At 42.5% G+C, this 23,853-nt stretch overlaps 1 protein-coding gene and 1 long non-coding RNA gene across 3 annotated transcripts; one reads left to right on the top strand and one right to left on the bottom strand.

Annotated features, from left to right (window-relative positions):
- Nucleotides 1-3,888: 3,888 nt before the first annotated feature.
- On the top strand, nt 3,889-13,503 carry PDK4 (pyruvate dehydrogenase kinase 4). Its single transcript, XM_048951165.1, has 11 exons — nt 3,889-4,144; nt 4,657-4,798; nt 5,760-5,831; nt 6,419-6,603; nt 7,049-7,138; nt 7,645-7,722; nt 8,301-8,377; nt 9,019-9,117; nt 9,411-9,521; nt 10,125-10,238; nt 10,971-13,503. Exons 1-11 carry the CDS (start codon nt 3,988-3,990, stop codon nt 11,100-11,102), a joined length of 1,257 nt encoding a protein of 418 aa, XP_048807122.1. The 5' UTR covers nt 3,889-3,987; the 3' UTR covers nt 11,103-13,503.
- A 2,861-nt stretch (nt 13,504-16,364) lies between these two features.
- LOC125695930 (uncharacterized) lies at nt 16,365-20,859 on the bottom strand. Of its 2 annotated transcripts, none has more exons than XR_007378107.1 (3): nt 20,813-20,859; nt 18,788-18,902; nt 16,365-18,384 (listed from the first exon to the last, which is right to left on the bottom strand). It is a non-coding gene; the product is annotated as an uncharacterized LOC125695930 (long non-coding RNA). The 2 variants fall into 2 exon arrangements; XR_007378108.1 differs by having other exon boundaries at nt 16,365-18,257.
- Between the last annotated feature and the right edge of the window lie 2,994 nt (nt 20,860-23,853).

Here is a 23,853-nt window from a genome sequence, read left to right as displayed (position 1 = left end):
GAATTTCAAAGGCAGAGAAGCAGAAAGGAAGGCATCTCCCACCGTGGCCGCTCAGTTGCCACGAGCACGCTAAAGGATGTTCCCAGCTCCCAGACTGCTGCTGGCCAGAGCTCCAGCAGTAAAATGATCCAAATACTGTACTCTTGACTCCTGGGAGATATGAGCAGCCAGCGAGAACAGCGCAAGCGCAGTGCAGCACGACCTTTCCCTCAGTGAACGCGGGCGGCAGGGGCAGCCAGCAGCCTGTTTGTGTGCTGCTGCACCAACTTTCACCTACTTCTGCTATTTTGATCGCGCCGGGAGCCCTTGGCAGCTCCTGCAGCTGCAGCAGTGGGTGATAGAAAGATGAGAACAGGAGGATATGAGCCTTGTTTGTAAGGCTATTTCTGTCTTTTTTCTTCTTCTTCTTCTTTTTTTTTTTTTTTCCACTCGAAGGAACATGTAAATATTTAGAAAACAAATGTGTTCCTGGATTAAAGTATCAAACCGGCCGCGTAAATGCAGTCCCACATGCAGGGTGAGTGCTTTGTCTGTGGCGCTGCTGGAAGTTTCATGGTGCACGGCAAGTGCTGCTCGTGCCCTTCGGTCAGCAGATGTTCCTTCCACTGACGTTCAAAACTTCCTGGTGGCACTATTCATTTCCAGCCCGATGCACTGCTCATTCTAGGTCACTGTTTGCCCTTACTTAGAAATGTTGAATCAGAAGTTGGCTTTGTCCCTAGTAGATGTGTGGGGAGGTTAGTCCGATTTCCTAAGGGAAAGAACTTCAGTATTGCCTGCTCACCTATTTGCCAAGCCATCCACCTTAACTACTGGCCCATTTCAGCCTAATTTGAATAGATAATTTCTCACAAGCTTTGTGCAAACTGGCAGATGATTTAGGGAGGAGAGATTGAAGTTTTGGTCCGCGCTGAGGAAAGAGCAGGTGAAATTCAGCCAAAATTCATTCTGCTAGAGTGCAGCAACCCTGTCAGTTGCCATCACCTATGTTCTGTCTGGTCAGGAGAGAGGTCTCACCCCAGTGCAGTACATTATGTCTCTAGTGCTCATTGGCAGATGGGTTAAGAAGGGCAGCCTTACATTTGTGTTCCCACAGAGGAAAGGTAGGTCTAAATCAGCCAAGATAGTTTCTACTAGATCTCAGCAACACCAGCTCCTGTCACGTATTCTGGCTAGCTGGGAGAGCTGCTCTGACCTAAATAAAGCACACTGTGTCTTTGGCACCCACGATGGCATTAGTGACATCAAGGAGAGATAGCTAACTGTGATGGATGACATTTAGGGGACAAATGGACAGGAACCCAGGCTTCCATCATTTGACTGTTATGGACGTTGCTGTTGTGCAAAGTAATAATAATAAAATGTTAACACAGCTCCATTTTCTTAAAGATAGCCTGCAAAACATTACTGTGATTGAGCAGCTGAGAGCATTATCATTACCTTTTCAAAACATGTCTCAGGGTAGTTCAGAAGAGGAAAATTAAGATACCAAAATGACAGAAATAAGATTGTATCAGATAAATGCTGCAGTTCAGATCCTGACACTGTTCTTCACTATCAAAACCATTTTCTCTAACATCAGCATTTTGCTGTGTGCACTGGGGCTTCAAGAGGAGGGGGAAATGGCTTTATTGTAGTTAGGGCAGCTTGAGAATTTACTTCAAGTGGTTTAATTTTCACAGCCTGGTATTCACATGCAGTTTGGCTGATAATGAATCCTGATTTAGTGCTACATTTTCACACAAAAATTAGCTTTCTTGGACAGCATTCAGGGCATCCTTAACAATTGTGTCCCAAATACTTCACTTCTGTCTACACAAATGGAAAATCATGTTGCTCAGAAGGCACTTTGTTGCATCATGTCTCATATGAAGAGCAAAAAGCAAATTTGTGTTATAAAGGAGACACACTTCTCCCAGAGTAATAGAACTCTGTTAGTAGAAGGGCTGCAAGTATATAAAATTCTTGTAGAAGTCTGTGCTGTTTTGAGAAACACCCAAGTTTTGAATGAGCCTTGCACTCTCAACAGTTGGAGAAGGCAATGTTTCCTATATTTCCTGCATTTGACTAAAAGGAAAAGAGGGGAAAAAAAACATTCTGTAATGAAAAAAATGTGAAAAACAGAAATTGTTTCCAGTAAACATTTTTCTATTCAGAATAGAATCTGTAATAAGCCTACTTATAGAGGTAATTCAAGTTATTTATATTAGCCACAGCCAGCTCACCAGCAGATTAAAATAAATTATCTCAATAGAAACAGAAACGGCGACCTTACAAATTAGAATAACGTCCAAGTGCAAAGAACTTTCTTGATTCAAATTTGATTGCAAAGTGTTAGCCTTGAAATTCTTGCTTCCCTTTCATTAGTAGCTCCAGGAAGAGCCTAATAGAAAACAAAAGCTGTTACACTCATATTCTGTAACTGAAACCACTTTGTAGGTTATTTTCAATTCCATGAGTCATCTGCAACGTGCAGGTAAATGAAGTTAAATAGACAAAAGCAAACCCCAACGTCCCTTGCCAAATTTTCAACTTCTGGCAGACACCAGAAAAATCAAAAAGGTTATGTTTGTCTTGATTAGATATCTTCATTTTGCTTCATTACACGTTTTCATATGCCAACATTCTGTCACTGTGGTAAAAATCTGATCCATCTGATGGAAAAATAACAGAGTAATTATCCCGTGGGGAGCAATAAAATAATAAAAGAACAGGTAGAAGAGAAAGCAGGCATAATAGACATAATGACTAGAAAGAGAAAAAGGAGATAAAGGTTCAAGAAATGATAAGGTGTTTTCTTCTGCATGTTAAAGTATATGGAGCTCTTTTTAGGAAATTATCTTCCTTCCCATGAAAAAGTATATATATATTTGTGTATAGATGTATACAAAAGTGTATATAAACGTTTGTATATAAAAATTGGACTAAGTTATATTCAAGTATTAAAACCAGATTGCTGTATCGCTGTTTCATCGTTACATGCTAAGATTTGGGGTGCCAGGCACTCTTCTGCTGAAGGTTACATTATTAAAACTGCCTATAATGTTGTAGCCTTAACTTAGGAAAATGCCGACCAGGTTGGAGATCAAAGATCACTGAAGAGGCGTGCAGACTTTTCCCAGCCCATCTGCAACCCTGAAAGATTGGCTAACAGTGAGAGAGCAGTTTGGCCCACCAATTAACAGGTCAGCTCTAGAAAAAGTAAGGGTTATGTGGAGCTTTGGGACCAGCGCGTCACCAAAGCAGCTGTCTGCAGAGATTTGGCCACTATTAATCCCGGTCACGATGCTGACCTACACGTCAAACACTGAATCATGGGGTTAAGATCAAATTTTGTTCCCTTTGAGCTTCAGTGCACCGATCCTAGACTTTTTGTAATTCCATGCTAGCATCCCCTAGGCTGACCGCAAGGCAGAGCCTGCAAACGTTACCGTATTTTCCTTTTTGGCTAACGGTTAGCACCGGCATGCTCCAGGGTCGGCAGTGCAGCTGGAGCCGGTAACAAGGCCCGCGTTTAGCCCGAGGGAGCACATCCAGGCAGGGCACAGGCAGGGGACGCTCGGCAGGCCCTCAGCGGCCACGGTGGCGCGACGGGCCGCCCCGAGCGGGCAACGGGCAGCGCGGAGCTCTCGGGCCTCAGCGAGGCCGCACGGGGCTGACATTGCCCTGCCACCAAGGTCAGCGGGCACGGCGCGGCGCCAGGGCGCGGGGCAGCCGGTGGCACCGTCACTTCCCCGCGAGGCTGGCGACGCGCCACCGCGAACGGGACGGGACGTACAACGGGAGCAAGGGGGGCCGTCACGAGCTCCTTGGAGAGGAACGTTCCGTCGGCGGGGCGGGGCGGGGCCTGCGGAGCGCCGCCCCCCGCGGGTGTAAATAGAGGCGGCACGTGAAGGTGCTCCCACAGGCGGAGGGGCAGCGAGAACCCCGTTGGTACTTGGTGCATCGCCGACCGACCGAGCATCCCCGATCGCCACCTCTGCAGCCATGAAGGCCGCCCGCATCGCCCTGCGTACCGCTGTCCCCCTGGCCGGGTCTGGGGCCGGGGCCGGCAGCGTCCGCAGCAGCCGCTTGCCGCGGGAGGTGGAGCAGTTCTCCCGCTTCTCCCCCTCCCCGCTCTCCATCAAGCAGCTGCTGGACTTCGGTGAGAGCACCGGGGCCGGCGGTCAGCCCGGGTCTTGGGGCGGTGGGGGGCTGCGGCTCTATTTGGGGGTGTTAATGGGGTGTGGGAGGCAGCAGTTAATGGGCTGATGGATGTTTTCGCGTTCCGCGGCGCACGTTATTAAGGAGGAGTCATTAGGCTTGTTCCGAGGGAGCGAACAGTCTGTACCCGAATCCGATTACAGAGCTGGCAGCGGTGAGCTGTGCTGCTCACGTGGCACGGTCGGACCGAATTGTTTACGAAGGCTGGAGAGCTGCTTCAGGAGGATTACAGCGTCACCGTTTCCCTCCTTCAAAATAGGAAATGCACAAGTATGGAGCGGGCTATGTCTTACTGTCACATAAACGCAGCAGTGCGCACATAGGAGAACTGGCCACTGATCACATGCTCCTTTGCAGTCAGTGTGATCCTGAAGTCTGGGGACAGGTGGCAGTTTGTACTTGTATATTGGAGAAAAATAGTTCCAACGTGCTTTTCTTGGATTTCTTTCATAGGCTCGACTAATGGATGTGAAAGGACTTCCTTTGCGTTCTTGCGACAAGAGCTCCCCGTGAGGTTTGCGAACATACTGAGAGAGATTGAGCTCCTTCCTGATAAATTGCTAAGCACCCCATCAGTGCGGTTAGTGAAAAGCTGGTAAGTGAAAATGGCCTGGACTGAGCCTGCAAACGAACACGGCTTCAACAGATCAGTTGTCATGGATGTGTTTGAGTAATGAAAGACAGTAATAAAGTACAGAAGGAATGCAGATTATTCATCAAAGCTGAACTGCAAGCTGTTTTACCTTGTCCTTGACTAGCATGCAAAAGTTAAATTAAAAAAAAAAGCGTCTCTTCAGCTAACAACTTGATGTAGCAAGGGAAACTTGCTTCTACTTCTTAGCAAGCAAGAAGAGAGTGAGTGTGGATGCCATGTGAAAACAGAGCAGAGCATATGGAACTGGAAGATCAGGCTGTATGCTTGTTTGGGTCTCTCACTGATGGGATTGCTAACAGGACTTCCATTCTGTAACAGATTGCCTTGACCTGTGAGGTGTTTATCATTCAGTTAACATCCACTCTGTAGGGCAGTGATTAGATCAGAATTAACCTTGTTCTACTGGCACAATTGCAGCACTTGCATAAAGAGCAGAAGTAGTAAAGTAAGATCCAGAAACTGTTCTTAATCGAATAAACTACGGTTGTGCCTTTGCAATATGCGTCAAGGCTGTCAGATGCCATTAGCAAAGAGGATCAAGTACTTAGTTTCTGTCAAAGCTGATCAGACCTGGAAAAACTTTTGCTCGGGTACTTTCCTAATGATGATCTTATTTTGAAATGCCTGTCTTACCATCTTGAATTATAAGAGAATAACACTGACATGTTACTATGGTGATGTTTTAAATTTCTTTCTGGGTGGCAAGTGCAAGAAGGCTTGTGTGACTTCTAGGATTCAGGCAGAAGTGACTGTGTTCCTGTACTTAGGTGGAGCTTTGTTCTGGAGATACTCTGGATTTCTAACTAACATGTTAAGAGTTATGACTATAACAAGACACTGATCATCTTGTTCATACTAATAAAAATCAACTGATAGCATGTTTCTTCTGTGTTTTCAATAGGTACATCCAAAGTCTAATGGAGCTGGTTGAGTTCCATCAGAAAAGCCCAGATGACCAAAAAGTCTTATCTGAGTAAGCTTTCAGTTTTGTGGGTTTTTTTTTCTTTTTTTTCTTTTTTGGACCTTCTGAACATACACTGAATTTCTTACAATGTAGTCACTTCAGAATGACCACTGTCCTGAGATGAAGTTGATAATCTAGTATGAAGTGCTGAGCACAGAGCAAATTGGTAGAAGTATCTGATTAAGTGAAGCAATACTTCTCAAAAGATCTTACGTAGCTTTGTTTCTGGGCACACTGCCCCTCAAACTGTCACGACATAAAGACCAACGAAAATTATCTCATGTCAAATCCCAGCTTCCTTCTATGATTTCAGCTAGGGGTCTCTTAACCCTTCATGCAAACTGCATTCCCCTCTATGCAAACTGTTATGAATGAGTAAAAATGCCACAAATTTGAAGTGGATAATGATTATGCAGATTATATTAAAATATCAAACTCAGAATTCTAAGTCAGTGAGGAGTTAATTTTAAAAAGAATGGAATAAGAAACCATATTAAGACTCTTCCAGTTATCTGTGCTGCTGGATTGGGTAATAACTTTATACTTGCTTTCATGTAGTCTTAGAGTGATGTTCTAATAAAACTTTTTTGATCTAGATTTATAGATACGTTAATTAGAGTTCGAAACAGACATCACGATGTAGTCTCTACAATGGCACAAGGAGTAATTGAATACAAAGATATGTTTCAAGTAGATCCTGTCACCAATCAAAACATTCAGTACTTCTTGGATCGTTTTTACATGAGCCGCATTTCCACCCGGATGTTGATGAACCAACACAGTAAGTAGGAGTTCTTATCTGTGGAAAGGCTTTAGAGAATCATGGAGGGACCTTAAAGATCCTCTAGTTCCAACTCCTGTCTTCAACCAAATGAAAAACAACTGAATGTAAGCACAGCTCAGAGCTGTCAGAGAGAGATCCGTTTCAGATGACTCTGTGAGACACTGGAAAGTTAGACTGTCTGACTTAAAGTAATGGGAGAACTTACAACTAGTCTGTAGTCTAGAAAGTAAAGTCTCTTGTGGAAGATGAGGTGCTTTTTTTGCATTTTAAAAGCCTTTACATCTTGAACTGCACATAAATCTGACAGTAGATTGCCTTTCTAAATCTAAAAAGGGCATAAACAGTACTGATATGATTGCCTACTGAGATTATACTCAATATGAAATTGTTTTGTAGTATAGCAAGTGTGATTAAGTACAGTATTTGTTTTCATCCAAAACAGCCCTTCTTTTCGATGATAAATCCAGATCAGGTCACCCGAGGCACATTGGAAGTATTGATCCTTGCTGTGATGTTGTTGAGGTAGTGAATGGTAAGTGTTCTGATGTCTTTAACATGATCAGCATTTGGTTGCAGATAGTTTGGATAGGCAGTGTGTGTAGCGTAAGATGTTGAGTTTTTTTTTTTGTTTTTTTTTTTGGTTGAAATAGCTGAAAACAGTCTATCAAAGCATGAGTTTTTATAGGATATAATATATAAATTAGCAGTTAAAAAAAGAAGTAGCAGGCCTAGCAATTGTCAGATATGACAGGAGTGAAAATCATCTGTAGTGTTGGAATCAGCACTACGTAATCATAAATAATACACCAGATGCATCACCAAATTGTGCTGAAAACTTGCCTGTGCTGCTGTGATGTCCTGTTTAGTCTCACTTTTAGTGCACACAGTGGATGCAGCATTATCATGCCCTGTAAAGCAAAGATTTATAGTCTGTATCACCTTAGCAGCTATCACAGTTAAATGTTCTATGTTGCCATGCATTAGAATGTTCTACAATATGTAATGCTCCATTTCACTCGCTTTATTTAAATATTTCAGATGCTTTTCAAAGTTCCAAGATGCTATGTGACCAGTACTATTTAACATCTCCAGAACTGAAGCTTACTCAAGTAAACGGTAAGAAGAGGGCTTATGTCTTACTTTGTATTGTAGCTAAGTCGATGCCTTTAATGAATCAAAAGGCTCTCATTTCTATAGCCACGGTGGTACAGATCATTTGACCTGTCTTGTGGTATTTCTTCTGCACTTCGTTACAATCACCTCACTTAAGCTCCTGTATCAGATGTCACTGCATCTTAAACATGAGATTTCCTGAGGCTATATTTACAGACTTGAGTACAAGCCTAGTTTGTACTTAAAAATAAAATAAGTTGCTGAGAGGAGCTCTGTATCTGGGTGGAAGAAGTCTGTCTACTGACTGAAGAACACATGTTCTAGTCTAAGCTGCAAATGTGGGATCTTGAGCATGTGTCAACCTCTGAAATACTTTGTGTGTAGAATGGAATTAATAATTACTAAGCTGGTGATAATTATTACCTGAACAAAATTGTTCAGTTGTGAGGAAACACTCAAAATTTAAATATTTTCTTGTTTCTTTTAGTGAATAACTTGCTTATTGTAACATTTGGATGCAGTACCAAAGACAAACAGAACTGTCCCCCTCATAAGTCTTACTTGTCTTTCTCTTCTTCTAGGAAAACTTCCAGGAGAGCCAATTAACATTGTCTATGTTCCATCTCATCTTTTTCACATGCTTTTCGAACTCTTTAAGGTATGTCAGTATATGTTGCTTCTTTCTTCTGTTTTTCTGAGTGGAAGTTTCATTATTTTCTAGCTAGACTTGAATGAAGTAGGGTTTTTGCATGGAACAGTGGGATTTATAAAAACTTACTGTGTGTGGCAGTTTCTAGGAAAATATTTGGACACTTTCACATGGTGGTAGCAAGTGGGACAGGATATGGTAGAGAGGGAGTAAGTGGTACATGGGGTTGTGACAACCATAGAGCAGTTTTGCTCTGGGTTAAGTAATGCATCTTCAAGTAGTAAATAGGGCTGAACTGATGTCCTGCCAATATGGAATGCTGAGTTCTAGCAGTCTATAGTGACTACTGAACTCAGTTTTCCCCCCACAAGCATACTGACTCCAAAGGGTGTGAGTTTATTTTACTTAGATTTGCCTGGCTAGATATTGGTGAAAAACACATCTTTCAAAAAAAGTAATCTTTTAAAACGTAGAGGTGCTCTTACATGTGAAAGCTCCTGCTCTCTTTATGTTACGTAAGTTGCAAAGTGTTTCTCAAAGCTGGTAGTAATTGGTGGTAACTGTACTTAACTTCTGTGACATAGCAGAAATATTAATTTGATTTTAATGCATAGATTCAACACTGATAATGGCAACCTTCATTTCCATAGAATTCAATGAGGGCAACAGTTGAATTTCAAGAGAACAGTCCTTCCCTCCCTCCAGTTGAAGTAACAGTTGTTCTAGGACAAGAAGACCTGGCCATTAAGGTATCTCATTGGCCATCTAATATATGGCCTTAACATAATCCTTATGATTGCATGTGCTGCAGCAAATTCCATTAGAACTTCCACAAGTTCTGTGACAACAGATGAAAGATAATACGTATGAGCTTTCTGTTGATAGCATACATCTAGAGCAATTATCTAATTGAAAGTATTACTGAAAAGTAATATTCTGTGAAACAAATAGCATTTGTTATTGTTGGATTTGTTAAATACCAGTACTTTAAATACTGGGTTTAGTACATGATCCTAGTTAACTTTATTTTTCTTTAAATCAGATCTCTGACAGAGGAGGTGGTGTTCCAGTAAGGAAAATTGAGCAGCTGTTTAGCTACATGTATTCCACAGCACCAACACCAAGGACGGATGATGGTCGACAAACTCCTCTTGTAAGATTTCAATGCTGAAGTTGCCATAAGGATTGGGCAGATTAATAATAAATAATGAATGTTATGTCTACCCTGCTGCTTTGTAGGGTATGCAAAGATTGAGCCTCATAGATAAGAACTATCATTCTATGAAATAAATTTAATATCTAGCTCAATGAATGTGCCTTTAAAGGTATAAACAGAGACAAATATTCCAACCTAATCTGATTTTTCCTCTACTCCAATGACGATAATTAATCGTCACTCCCATTCAGTCATCGAACTTACTAGAAGTGCTGCCTTTACAGAGGCAGGTACAATGGGATACATTTAGATATCCACTAGTAAAAAACTTACACTAATCAAGCTGTACTAGTGAAAACTGGACAAGGAAAACACAGAAGTGTAATGCATGGAAGTAAGACTGGAGTATATCTATGTTTTCCCTCTGTGATGGAGGTTTTTTTTTAAGTATTCAATTTTTATATGAAACTGATTAGAGATATCTTCTAATAAGAGAAAGTACAAAGGACTTCTGAAGTCTAGAGTTTCTGAAAATTTTCTGGCTATTTATTTCTAAGTCATAAGAGCTAACACAATTCATTTCTGTACTGTACTCTTCAGGCTGGCTTTGGATATGGCTTGCCAATTTCCCGTCTGTATGCCAGATACTTCCAAGGAGACTTGAATCTTTACTCCATATGTGGCTATGGAACAGATGCTATTATCTACTTGAAGGTACGTTTTACGTTTTTGTGTAAAAACTAAATAAACACTGATAACCACTGTTAATGCAGTAAAGTGACTACTTCAATATCATATTAAAGGCAAATTAATTCTCTGAGCAGGAAAACTTTTTTTTTTTTTTTTAAAGAAATGCCAGTATGTTTAAACAAGCTGTTGCTTTCTTTTTGTTGTTCAAGATACTTGGCTGTATCTTGAGTCTCTACTGATGAGAGCTTGGAATGAAATTCAGAGATTCTTATGTTAGATAGATTTGGTGTCTCCTGGTTTATAGAATAGGAAGTACAAAGGTAAAATGAAGTAATGGAAATGAGATGTGAGTAGCAGATACTGTTTCTGTCACTGTTAGTTCTTAACTCTAGACAAAGTCTATGTAAACTAATCATGAAAGAGTCTGAATAAGCCCTTAGCTGCAGAATACATAGTTAGGAAAACATCACATCTTGAAGTTTCTCTGTAATTCTGTGTATTTCTTTTCTGGTGCCTTCAGGGTTTTTTTGAAAACAGGCTACAGAATACCTTTTTAGGGCTATACAAATGCATAAACATGATCTGATGTTATGCATTTGTCCTGCAAAGCTTAGATTGCGAACTTAGGTACTGGAGTGGGTTAACTGTTGCAACTGTTACAGAAATGTTTGTGTAAATTTATTTTGTAGTGTCACTTTATTAATCCTTGATGTATACTGCATGAATATTCTCAGTGTAATTTCTATTTCTTTTTAGGCCCTATCAACAGAATCAGTAGAAAAACTTCCAGTTTTTAACAAATCTGCTTCCAAGCATTACCAAGCAACTTCAGAGGCAGATGACTGGTGCATCCCAAGTAAAGGCCCAAAGCAGACCGCAGCTCTCTGAAGGGAAGTGGCTATAAAGGCATCCAAGGGGATCAAGCTGGCTTATTAGAGACTAGTGTTTGGAAGTACTCATCTACCTCCAAACAGGCAAATTCTTCTGTTGCAGGACTGGCAGAAGAGGAAGCTAAAGATGTTATAGCCTAGGCTGTATACATTAAATGCAAAATCTTGCTGTGAACTTCAGGCTGAAGAAAATAGAAGTGCATATGCCTTTAAAGAAGGGATATGTGTATAGAGGAAACTCAGGCTATTTTTGTTATGATCAAAGACTTTGTGGTGGAGGTGTGCAATTTGAGTCCTGTCTAATGCTTGAATTTTGATACTGATAAATACATCAGTTAAGCTGGTATATATTTTTCTCCTAGAGTAGATATCAGCAGCTCATTTTACAGAAATCCTCAGGTAGATAGAAGTACCTGTATTAAAAGCTGCATTTAGAACATCTGGAAAATATTCTTTCACCTTGCTGTAAGACTGCCATGTTATAAACATCATCCAAATAGACCCTGACTGGAAAAGAGGGAGGGAGCCCTGGTAAGAAAGAAGTGTTTTTTCCACTTGTAAGGAAGTCCTGTCTTAACAAAAGAAGCAACCCGATTTTCCAGTAATCATTAAGTGATGCCTTGCTCTGAGTTACACTTCATTTTGTGTTTCTTCAAGCTGTTGATGGAAAAGCTAGTGAAGCAAGGCTCCTGTGCATAAGGTAACTAAGAAGAGAGATTTTAATGAAGCAACTTGATATCAACAGCTATGAGGCCAACTTACATCTTGCCTGTATCTCAGTGCTCGTGAAAGTATGTGCGAAGTTAGTTAGGATTTTCCAGGAACTGAAGTCAGATGTGCAAGTTGAAATGAAAGGTTTCGATGATGCTTTGTTATATGGGCATGACATGGGAAACAGCGTGTTTAAAATGTTATCCTGTGATTCTTTTTTGTCAGTCTGTAAGATAACCAGTGGGTTCAGTGCACTAAGCCAAAATTTGTCTACTGCCATCTTTGTCAACTATGTATTGGACCACGCTGTCTAAAGTATACAGGGATTTGACACCTTGAGAGCTGTGATGGACGCTGAAATCTGTTAGGTTTTTAGGAAGAGTGGTGTTGGAGTAGAATTGTTCTAAGCACTGTCCTTTGTAGTGGAAAGGTCTTAGGAAAAGAGACTGAAAATATCAACAGCACTGATAACTTTTTATGATGGTTTTTATGAACAACAAAAGGGGAGTTGCCACAGGAGGAGTGCCAGTGGGAGAGAGCTGTTGAGAAAATGGTCCATTCTTAGTAAGCTGTTACCTTTCCCATCCCTGTGGATTTTCCCCTCCTCGTAAGTAAAGTAATGGAATTTACTCAAAGTAACAAATTGCTCAACTGGACAGTCAACAAGGTTCACTAGGGCTGTGTAATGTTACTTGAATTGTTATTGGCTAACTAGCATCAATATCCTAAGTGTAAATCCTTCTTGGAAGGAAGTTGCAAATACAGTATTTAAAGCATCCTGCTCAGTGATGTGACAGTTTTCTAAAGCAGATTTGCATTTGTTGGGCAGAAATCTACTCCACAGTCTACTGTGAATAGCAAATGCTTTTTAAGTAGCAGTAAGAGAAAGCTAGATCTACCTTTTGTGTTCTAAAAGCTTTTTGGGGGTAGATTTCTCAGTGGAAAATAAAGTAGTATTCTGTTCATTTATTTCAAATAGGAAGTTTAGAAGTAATGGTGATAATTACTGAGCATATTGACTTAAATACTGCATTGAGGCAACTCTTACCCCAGTGAATAAGCTGTGATCACCAAAGGTCACCATTTCAGGAGTATTTTCACTCACTCAGTGAATGAAATGGATAACAAAACTGAAATATCTTTGTCTAGAAAATACAGATGTGAAAAAACTGCTTTCACTGCCATAATGTACTTGAATACTCTGACCTTGTATTGAATATAAGGTCACAAAAATATGCCTAGATAGTTATTAAGTAAACACAATACCTCTTTGCACTCAGTTATGCTTGACTGTGATTTATGATGTTGTGATAGACTGTAGATTTGTAACTTAGCTTCAGCTACTGCAGCTTGAAGTTGTAATGTCTGTTTTTAAAAGCATCTGAAGCATGTGAGTGCTGTAAATGAATGTCTGTAATAGTGCTTGCAAATAGGGGCTTTTTGGATAAGTGTAATCTCAAAGTTGTATATGCAGAACATACAATGAAGACAGATGTGTGTAGCACTTTAGGAAACCTTATGGAGTCTCCTTTAGTATTAAAAACTTGTTAAGGGCTATCTGCCTAAATAAAATGCTGTCTCTTTCAGCCTTTACTGAATTTGTATTTCTGGAAATAGAGCTGTAGTTTTAAGCCTTTTACGTGTTTGTTGATACTGAAATAATTTTGTAATAAAATCTTTCTAATGATTGTCTACTATCTTTATTTCTGTTAAGTACACTGCAAGTGTAGACCAATGTGAAGTTTCAAAAGACATCAGACATGCTGTATGTAATGTAGCTTAAGGTTGTAAAGAAATCTGCAGTTAAAACAGCTGTTTTAAGCTTCAATTTTGTTACCATGAAAACTTCCTCTTGTTTGCTGGCACATAAGTCATTGTGTACCATATTTGCTTGCTTAAGGAATTCTTTTCAATGTGATCATATTGATCTGTTTCAATTTATTTGGATTTGATTTTTAACTCCTGATCCAATCCTTGTCTTGTCTGATGTGATTTTCTTTTTGTAATCAGTTTTTACAGCCTTAATTACTAATGTCTTGCCTACAAAAAATGCATCCTGCCTCTGCAGACTCCTAGCTGCAGAATAAGGTATGCAAGTAATCTTGAAGTCTTAATAGAGGAGAAAATAAGAAACAAACAACTTGCATAAGATGAATCAGTGACAGTCTCAAAATGAGTGGTTTCAGAAGCCAGATGGGTAAGTGACAAGATTCTTGTCTGTCATTCCCAACACTGCTGCTGTGCAGCAATTGTGCGGGAAAATCAAACTATTTCCCTGCCAAATGAAGGTTCCTAAAAACTGCACTTATGTAAAGGCTTCCCACTGGAAATCTAGGTGACTGTCTCCTTCCTTGCATGAAACATACGTTGTATAGCTCTGGAACAATAGGACAACTGGGTTTTAAGGGCTGCTTTAAAATGGAACTATGGCTATTGGTCAAAGCAGTCTGCTGCAATAATACAGTCCTATGCAGTCCTGGTGCTTTCACTGACCTGTGTTTTCCCAGCAATATACACCCTTTGCCTGAATTTCAGTAAGATGGCCTAACCCTTAGGGTGTGTGCTGTGCAGCTGCGAGCTGGGCAAGCTGCAGCTGTGGGCAGCCTACAACAAGCCTGGCAAGCATGTGGCCCTAGCAGGTAATGCATGATCTTCCTCATGCTGTTCTCAGGCAACTTGCTTTACCCCCAGTTCTGTTGTCTAGAAGGCTCCAGTAGTCAGAAGTTTTTTTCCTTCCTGCACATAAGCTTGTTGAATGCAAGTGGCCATGCACCCAACTCCTGACTCAGCAAGCCTTGGAGGTACTGTGATTGGCTTGCTTTCAGCATGTCAGAGGTGCAATGAAATCAGTAAGTTTAGTCATGGCTGAATTACATTCTGGTTTCACACAAGATAAGCAGATGTTGCGCTTCCCAGCCTTTTACCCTTGCTCTGGACATTACAAAGGTTCCTGAAGTCAACAGAAATAACATCAAAACATCCAGTGTTTTCTATTCCAGGCTGTTAGATAAAATGCTTAACACTGATTCTGTTGCTAGTGCCTTGGGCACTCCTCCAATTTAATTTCTCTGTTGCCTGATAAGCGGTTGTTCATTATCATCTCTTTCCTATCACTTCACCAAGCTCTCAAATACACCAGACTTTGCCCTCAGTGTGTGGTAATGTCCCTTCCATAGCTTTATTATGAAATAGGCCTTGATAGCTTTGATAAGGAGAGCTACCAGACTCAAAAAACAACTTGTTCTCCATGTAGTGGTGCTGATGATCTGAGTAATCAGGTTATTACCCCAATAACTCTCCGCCATTAAGTCCTTTTTGGTAAACAGAATGTAGAGACTGGCATTTGTCATTTCTTGGCTCAGCTAATTGGTGGAGGCACTGGAGAGTCATTGCAGTGCAAAGTGGAAGGGACTTTTCCGTTGATGTCTGATTTTGCCCTTCCTAGAAGTTGGCAACACAACTCAAATTCCTGTATCCCAATCCTGTATTACAGGAAAAAAAGTGGTGTTGTGTGTGGCTGTGCTAGCATGCATGCTCAGGACAGAATGACATTATGTAGCACATGGCCAGATGCTGCTCCTCCCTCCTCTCATGCAACAGAGAGAACAGGGCATCCTGGTGGACATCTCTCCATTCACCTTATGGGAAGGAAGGGCAGAAAATGCTTGCAGGGAGTCTGAATTCTTTTTTGCCATCTCAAACATCAGATGGCACAACAAAAGGCTGGAACACAGTCCTGTCTTTGGAATATTCTCAAGCTTCTTCATGTCATTTTTTTATACCAGTACAAAAATATGCATAAGTTATCAAAGCTGCTCCTCACCCCATCTTCTCTATATTCCTTAAGAATAAACAACTAATCAGGGTGCAGTGAATTGCCCCATGCAGAATTAGCACAGGTTTACACGTCTCTACTTCATGTGTGAGAAGTAGCATCCCAAATAATGAACCTCCCACTGCCCTGTGGGAGTCATGTCATTGAAAACCCAGGCAAACGTGTGACTCTGAAATACAGCAAGAGGAGTAACCACCATTGCAGGCTGCAGTGCATCCTCATGGAGCTGAGAGGGACTCTGCAGTTTTGGATTGCAGGGACCTCTAGGGATCATCTATTCCAACCCCCTGCTAAAGCAGGTTCCCTGCATAAGTTCCCTTTGTAAGTTATGCAGGGAAGTGTCCAGACAGCTTGAATATCTCTGGAGAAAGAGACTCCACAACATCTGGGCAGCCTGTACCAGTGCCCTGTCACTCTGAACCGTAGAAAAGTTCTTCCTCTTGATTGTAGTAACTTTCTGTCTTTCAGGATTTTGTCCATTGTCCCTTGTTCTGTTGCTGGGCACCACTGAAAAAAGTCTGGCCCCATCTACTTGACTCCTGCACTTTACATACTTAACAAACAATGATGAGATCAACCCCTCAGTCTTATCTCATCCAAGTTGAACTGTCCTGGATCTCTCAGCCTTTCTTCATGTAGGAGATGCTCCGAGCCCCTTTTGTTTACAAGTTGAGCCTTCTGTACTGTATTACCTTAGTTGACAGGACCTGAAAGTCGAGAGCTTTGGCAGAAGAAGCACACCAAGTACAGTGTGTTATCACAGCCCTACATAAGTATGCATGTACATATGTGGGAGCTGACTAACTAAGCTCCCATTCTGTGACCAGAGCTGATATTTCCCGAGGACCTCAGAAAGCTCATCCTGGAGCAGACACCTATTAGCCAGCTGAATAATTCTCTCATCTTCAGACAACTCAATTAACTGTGATGGGATCCCTGGTGCCCAGGGCATACGCAGGCACCTATTCTCAGATGGCTTCAGCTGTGAGCTGACTCCCAGCCCATTTATTTGCCTGAAAATAGAGACCAGTGCCATGCAAGATTTGGTGCAATCCACTTGTCTCCCATCTGTTGCTCTAGAAGAAGAGAAGTCTGTCCCAGATCCTTTGTCAACTCTGCCAGGCCCATGCAAATACCTTGTATGGATGCTCTTGGCTTTCTTAAGTATCAGCAAATGTATCTGTTTAGGTAAATGAGTCAAACTGCCCTGCTAATTCTGGATGGCTGTGGGAGGCTGCAAATACATAGAGTTCTAAACAGCGTCACCACTGTCATTGCTGGATGATGGAAAATCCCAGGCAATATTTATTCTGCAGCAGATGCCAGCAGGAGCACTGCAGAGCTGTGTCAGCTGGGGGTTTGTCTGGCTGCAGTGCCTCACAAACAGCAGCAGGCAGTAAGGCTTTTGCAATGTGAGCACCTGAGAGCTCTGCCCAAGATTCTGCAGCCTGCTGGAGCCATGCTGCCTCTGCCTAGGACACCCAATTACTTGATAACTGTCATGACTTCACAGAAAATTAGGAGTTAGCTGTAATTTATGCTGATAATTAAGACTATCGAGAAACTAGACGCACTGAATGCACTTTGAGTGTTCATTATTGTGCCTGTGGTCCCGTTTTCTAGAAGCACTGCAATCCATGACACTTCTGGTTGATTTTTAACAAACTATCTGGTACGTGGGCAGAATACTTGGCAGGGTTCCTTGCCCTTCCCTCCGTTGGGGTAGCACACCTTTCAGTCCATAACATGCACTGCAAAGCGTATTGGTGGCCTGCAGCCACTCCCCTGCTTGCAGAGGGTGTTATTGGAGGAATTCAGCCTTTGTGATGGGGTCGTTCAGGTAGTTTATGCCTCTCTGGATATTAATGGGTACGTGTCATTGCTCCACAGACCATAGGAAGCTGTTTGCTCAGGCATAAAACTTAGTGTTTTTTTGTTGACGCAGAAGAGGTTGTTTGTGCTTTGTTAGGAGCTGACATGAAACCGTCTGAACTCACTTGACAGCTCTCCCTTGTTTCTAATCAGCTTCACTTCAGGTTTTACGTGAGTACACAATGAGGAAAGCTTCAGTCTGAAAATCTGACTGGGGAGACTCAAGTTCTCATAATTTGTATCATTTGTGGAGCTGCCCAGAAACAACCACTGGTCCAAATCACTCCATCTGCAGGGCCTTGGGGGTCCTGCCTTCCTCTTCCCCTGTGCTCCCCACTGCTGCTTGGGTGCCAGCCTGCACCCTGTGCACTTATCTCTTGTGGCCACCCATGTTAAAGCTGCTGGAGAAATGGCAAAGCTATTCACTGGATCGCCACCAACTGCTGCAGGCAGACCGCAGAAATTATATTACAGAGATTAGCAGTCAGAGCTGACTGAAAGAGATGTTTTTATCCTTCTCTGAAGACCTCTTGTTGCCTTCTCCTTTGCTCTGCAATGGAATTATATTCTCCACCTGGTAGTATTGATGCTAAGGGAGAGGATGTGCCGTGACTTTAAATCTACACCACTGCAGTCAAACAGATCAGAGAAGAACCACAGATCCTCCTATTTCCTTCCAGGAATGAACATATCCACTGCTACAGGAAATGAGAGTTCTGTCTTCAGCAGCATGAACTGTCAGGGGGCAGTCAGTTCATTTCATGAGGACAGGAGATTCAGGCAGAGCTGTTGATTTTGCTTTACTTTTTCTTTGAATTATGCTAATGCAGCAATTTTTTTTTCCTTTTTCCTTAAGACATTTCTAGCATAAACAAAGTATATTTGTGTATGTTATATTGTTTTCACTTATAAAACTTCTTTTTTAAGAGAGATATATACCTTCCAGCTCCGCCGTCCCCTAGTTCTCCATTCGACTCACTAGCTAACAATATCGATAATATCTCCTCAACATGATCTCTGTCTACACTCCCCTGTGCCTATCCCAGTCGAACTCTGTTCTGTAACTGATCTCGCTCGTACACCGCACCCCCGTCTCTCTTTCCCGATCACATGATAGTGGACTACAGCAGTTGATTCCATAATGAACTCTGTTCATGTAACATGATCTACATACAGCTACAACCTTCAGTATAACAATGTGATCAGCACACTAACCAATGATAAATGTTGAACAACAGAGTAGTGGCAATTAATTTCTCACTCACGCTATGGCCACTGAAATCAATGGCAAGTTTCCAGTTGACATCAGCAGATCAAGAACAGAGTAAAAACAGCTTGAGTTGCTAATCAGCAGGGAGACATAGGTGTTCCTGAAGGTCTCTAGAAGATAAGAAGCATACTCACTTCTAAGTCCTCTAGAGCATAACCTCAGGAAAGAGTCCGGTCTTATGGCGTTATCTCCCTATGGACTGTACAAAATAGGAAGCTTAGGTGCAGAGCTGCTGCTCGCCCTGAGAGGCAAAAGCATCCCTGTCCAGCAGAACAAGGAGCTTGTCTTTGTGTTCATGCCACCACGAGCTCTGCTGGGATAGAAGGGCTTTGTCTGCACCTGGACTCAGAAGGACAGGGCACAGCACATGGCAGTGGCCAGCCACAGCTGGTGCTCATCTCATACAGCTGAGACTTTTTTAGAATAAAGGATTAAGAGTGTCCAAAACATGAACAATGTGAGGACCTGCTTCAATAAGGTTAGAAGATGATTCCAGCTGTTCGGGGCTGGGAGCCTAAAAAAGCTAAGCGTGCCTCCTGTAGTCAGTGTAGCTCCAAATGCTTGGAAGCAAATGGGTGGATTGAAGGAGAGGGCAAGTTTGTGGCTGGTGCTAGATAAAATGACACAAAGCACTGCTGCAAGCAAGGAGAGAAAGATTATAAACCTTAAAAACAACCTTCAGGAAACTCATGGCTGCTGTTCAGCTGTTAGCTGCTGGCTCCTTTGTTCTGCTTTGTTCAGCTTTCCATCCTTTTTTTTTCCCCCCAACAAAAACACTGTGTACAGAGGGGCCGCAGGAGGCAGCAGCGGCCTCTCTTGGCACTGCTCTCACATTCTCCAGAGAGAAGCAGCAAAATGACAGGACAGCATGTACCCTGCCAGCCACAGTGAGGACTTGAAAACATGTTTGTGTCAAGTCAGCAAGAGGCCACTGGGCTGATCACACCACCGCCCTCCGTCTCTTCCTCTCAAGGCTGCTCAAAGGAGCAGCGTCAAAGTCCAGGCCCACGCTCAAGGCAAGCGCAGGTGCTGCTGGCAGTTTGATCTTGACAGTGTGGAGCCGCTTGCCCCACTGTAACCAGTACACCCAGCTCACCCCAAAAATAGCAGGAACTGCCTCTCTCCCTGCCCCAAGTTGGAAAGAGCTGCTCAAGTGGGTGCCAGCCACCAGGCAGGACCTGATGCTGGCTAACTGCAAACCCAGCAGCATGGCCAGGCGATGTGTCCCCAGCCATCTCCAAAGCTTATGAGGATATGGGAAAGACAAGGATGTTAAGGTGACACAGAATGTGCAACCCCATGACAGCCTGGGCCAGGCTGGGCTAAGGCCTACAGCATGGAAAGACGCATAGATGGTGATGGTCAGGTGTTGGTGGAGCTTCAACCAACTGGAAAGGGAAGAAGAGAGAAAGCTGCCTGTCCCCCACAGTCTGTCCGTGCACCCAAGCAGTAAGGAACATTTAGCTGGACAGACCTAGTTTCAGGAGGCTGGGTAAACAAGGCCCTGTGGCCTGCAGAGCCAAAGAGATTGAGAGGCCCCATAGTCCAGCAGGCTTTCCTCCACCCTTGCTAGAGGAGGGAGCAGATACAGAGAAGATCTGGGGTTCATGAGCCACCCTGTGTCAGGGTTTTTGACATTCACAGAGTGCTTAGGTCAATCCATTTTCTTTACAGAGAAAAAAAATTACTGCTAGACTTGTTTTAAAAATATGAGCTTCAGGTGACTGCATGATGCTGCAGGGAACACAGTTTGAAAGCAGCAAGTACCAAAAGTCACACCCAAACGCGCAGCAGCTAACACACACAGCAAGGTGACGGTACACAGCTCTCTCCCTCCCATTTGCATCCTCCAGAAAATTCAGCCCCCGAGTGCTGGAGCACACACTCAGAAAAACATTGAAATACTTTGTAAATGCTGCCTATATAATCAATGGATATTAAGATGTTACAATCACAAAATAAACAAGAGAGTTAGGCGAAGTAGATTATGATAACAGAAGAGAATAAATGGAAGGCTTACCCTTAGTTGGGCTCACCACAAAACACCAGAAGGCGGAATCTCCAGACAAGATCCTTCCCCACTGGTAGCCAGCTCTTCAATAGGTCTAGGAGGAGCCTGGCTCCACCCCTTCCGGCAGCACAGGAGAATTGCCTTCACCTGTGCTCCTCTGGCTCACTCATGGCTCGCCTCAGGTGGTCAATCAGAGGTTCAGGCCGTGACTCAGCAGTTCCCATACACTGCCTTATCAACAGGACTGGGAACACCTAAATGCTATTGTGTTAAACCCTCCAAATAATTTCAATGCCAATCCAACCCAAATAGTAAAGCAACTGGCTCTCCGTTTTATTCTGGAATATCACACAACCCACAGATCCCAGCATACCTGATTGCATTAGGGAACTTTAAGACTGGGAAAATGCAGCAGCACATACTGTACTGCATCTACACAGCAGCTGCAAATTATACAATCAGTGTCCTGATATATGAGCAAACAGGTGTAAATATAAAAGTTAATTGTTCTTCTTTCCAGATGGTCAAAATTCCTTCAGTTGAGAAGAATCTGACTTGGTGTGTGCATGGGCCTGTGTAATTCATTTCAGATTATTTTTAGCTGTTCTTCTCTGTAGCAAAAAAGCTGCCCTAAGCAAAAGCTACCAAAATACTGTAAAGGTGAAAGAGAAAGTTATCACTGAAATTCTCTGGATTTATGATAAAGGAAAGGCAAGGCTATGGGAGAAATGGACCTGAATGACATGCTGGAATTTCCAGCGAGGCTAGCTCAGAGCTGCTGGCAGTGAGAGATTTGTTCAGTGCTGACCCAGGCAGACAGCGTGACCTTGAGTTCATGAGAGCCATGCACACTGGGAAACAACAGGAGCAACTCACAGAAGTGTTGGCTCAGCTTTAGTATGTAGGTGTAATTCAATGGACTTCTCTGTAGTTGGCCCTATTGGGTGATTTTTCTCTGCATGGATGTTAAAATACCTCTGTTACTTTCTGTCAGAAAACAGCTTTGTACTGATCGCAGTATCTCCTCAGCCTGGATCTCCAGTGTGCTGTGTGCCTGTGGCCTGCCAACGCACTGCCTTGCCCTTTTGCAGCACCTCTGTTTTTGCACTGCTTGAGCCAGAGTCCGTGCATTTATAAGTCCCACTATTCTCTTTCCTCTTTTATGGGGCATTATTCTGAAGCAGGCTTGCTACTCTTCTGTTCCTGCTTGTTTTTCCTCAGATCTTAAGAGTTATCTGTTCTTGGCCCCTCACCAGCTGGAGGGTTTTGTGAGGTTATCAGGAACAGGTGAAGATCTCTTTTCTTGATCAAACTTGTCTGCATTCAACATCCATCTACCAAAAATAGACAGCAAGCTTATTGCTGTACCCAGTGCAGCTCCCTGTTGACAGTCACTATTGACATAATCTAACCCAGTGCTAATTGCAGTGTAAATAGCCTAGGAGCAATATCAATTGCACTGATAAAAGGCTGAAGTGCAGATGTATTCTGGTACCAAGCAAAAGGCTGGTAGCAGCATCCCTAGCTAGCCCTCGTTGGAAAGAACACAGCAGTTCACCAGTGGTGTAAAAATCATCCTGTGCCTCTCTGTCCTTGTTTTAAATGCCTTAATTGTAATTTAGCAGTGTTTCATGGGGTGCCAGTGCAAGGCAAAGGGCTAAGGAAATGTTAACTGTATATTAAAATCAAACAGGTCATTGGAATGCATAGTAGTCTTAGTCGCCTTTCCACTTTATGTGCTATGAAGCTTAAGGTGCATCTGGAGAAACGGTCAGGAAAAAAAATTTGGAGCAGCCAACAAATTTCATCTGACAGTTGCTGTATATAGCAATCTTTTCTGACCCACTCACTCATCTGCTGTAGCAGAAGTTCCTGCCGTTCCCAAATAAAGACCGTGGTAGATCTTTCCACTACTTTAATATAATCCTTAGGGAGGTTAAGGTGTCAGGCACTAGCTAGGCTTTGGCATCTCTGCTAATAGCATGTTCTGCACTGTCATTTAGTAGAAGTGCAAACCCTAGGGAGCACAGGGAAATGCTACTTCCATATCCTGAAAGTAAATGGAAATATTGCTGTGTCTGACCCATCTGTATCTTGCAGCATTTCAGAAAAGCAGCAGCAGCCCATCAAGAGCCCTGCAAAGCTTGGAGCATGCTGAAAAGCTAGCATGCCTCCTTGGCTTTTCCAAGTATAATAAAGGTATATAAGAGCACAGGCTACCCCAGACTATTTCAATCTTCCTTCCAATCTCGAAAACTGAACTCTTGTATATTTGATTTACAGGCATTTGTCCCACGGGCAAAATGTACTGCCAAAAGTCGTAGTGCATTTTGAAAGGGCATTCCTATAATATGAAGGAGCAGAGTCTCTGATCATTTTAATTGGCCCAGCAGTACTTTCAGCTAAAAGTAAAGCTGCTGCCTTTCATGGCAGACCAGAATCTTCCCCCTACCTCTAATAATTGTGTTTCTGACATTTTATAGAAATAGTTGTCAGTCTTGCTCTGGTTGGGAGATATAAAGAAACTCACAATCACAGCATTTGATTCTGTCAGAACTGGAGTATAGGCTGTAACAGATTGCCCCATGGAAAGAAGTGATCTTTCAAGATGGTAAGTGATTTTGAAGAAAGAAAATTTCACTAATGCCAAAATTCTTGTAGAAAGTATTGGTTTCAGCCCTGACACCCTGACTTGAGTTGAAAAGTTCTGTTCTGAATTAGAGCAAAGATTTGACTGGAATATCTCTCCAAGTCTCTTTACATATGAAGAGTCAACTGCCTGAACTCTACAAGTACTTGAAAGGAAGTTGTGGCAAGGTGGATTCTGGCCTGTTCTCCTGTGCTATTAGCTATAGAACTAGAGGGAATGGTCTCAAGTTGCACCAGGAGAGATTCAGGTTGGATGTTAGGAAAAATTTCCTCTCCAAAAGAGTGGTCAGGTGCTTGAATGGGCTACCCAGGGAGGTGGTGAGGTCGCTTTCCTTGTAGGTAATCAAGAAACCTTTAGATGTTGTACTAAGAGACACGTTTTAGTGTGAGAATATTGTAGA

The sequence above is a fragment of the Lagopus muta genome, chromosome 7, assembly GCF_023343835.1.
Source record: "Lagopus muta isolate bLagMut1 chromosome 7, bLagMut1 primary, whole genome shotgun sequence".
NCBI classification, from domain to species: domain Eukaryota; kingdom Metazoa; phylum Chordata; class Aves; order Galliformes; family Phasianidae; genus Lagopus; species Lagopus muta.
The sequence above is the reverse complement of the archived record's forward strand: the minus strand, read 5'-3'. Positions and strand labels throughout refer to the sequence as shown.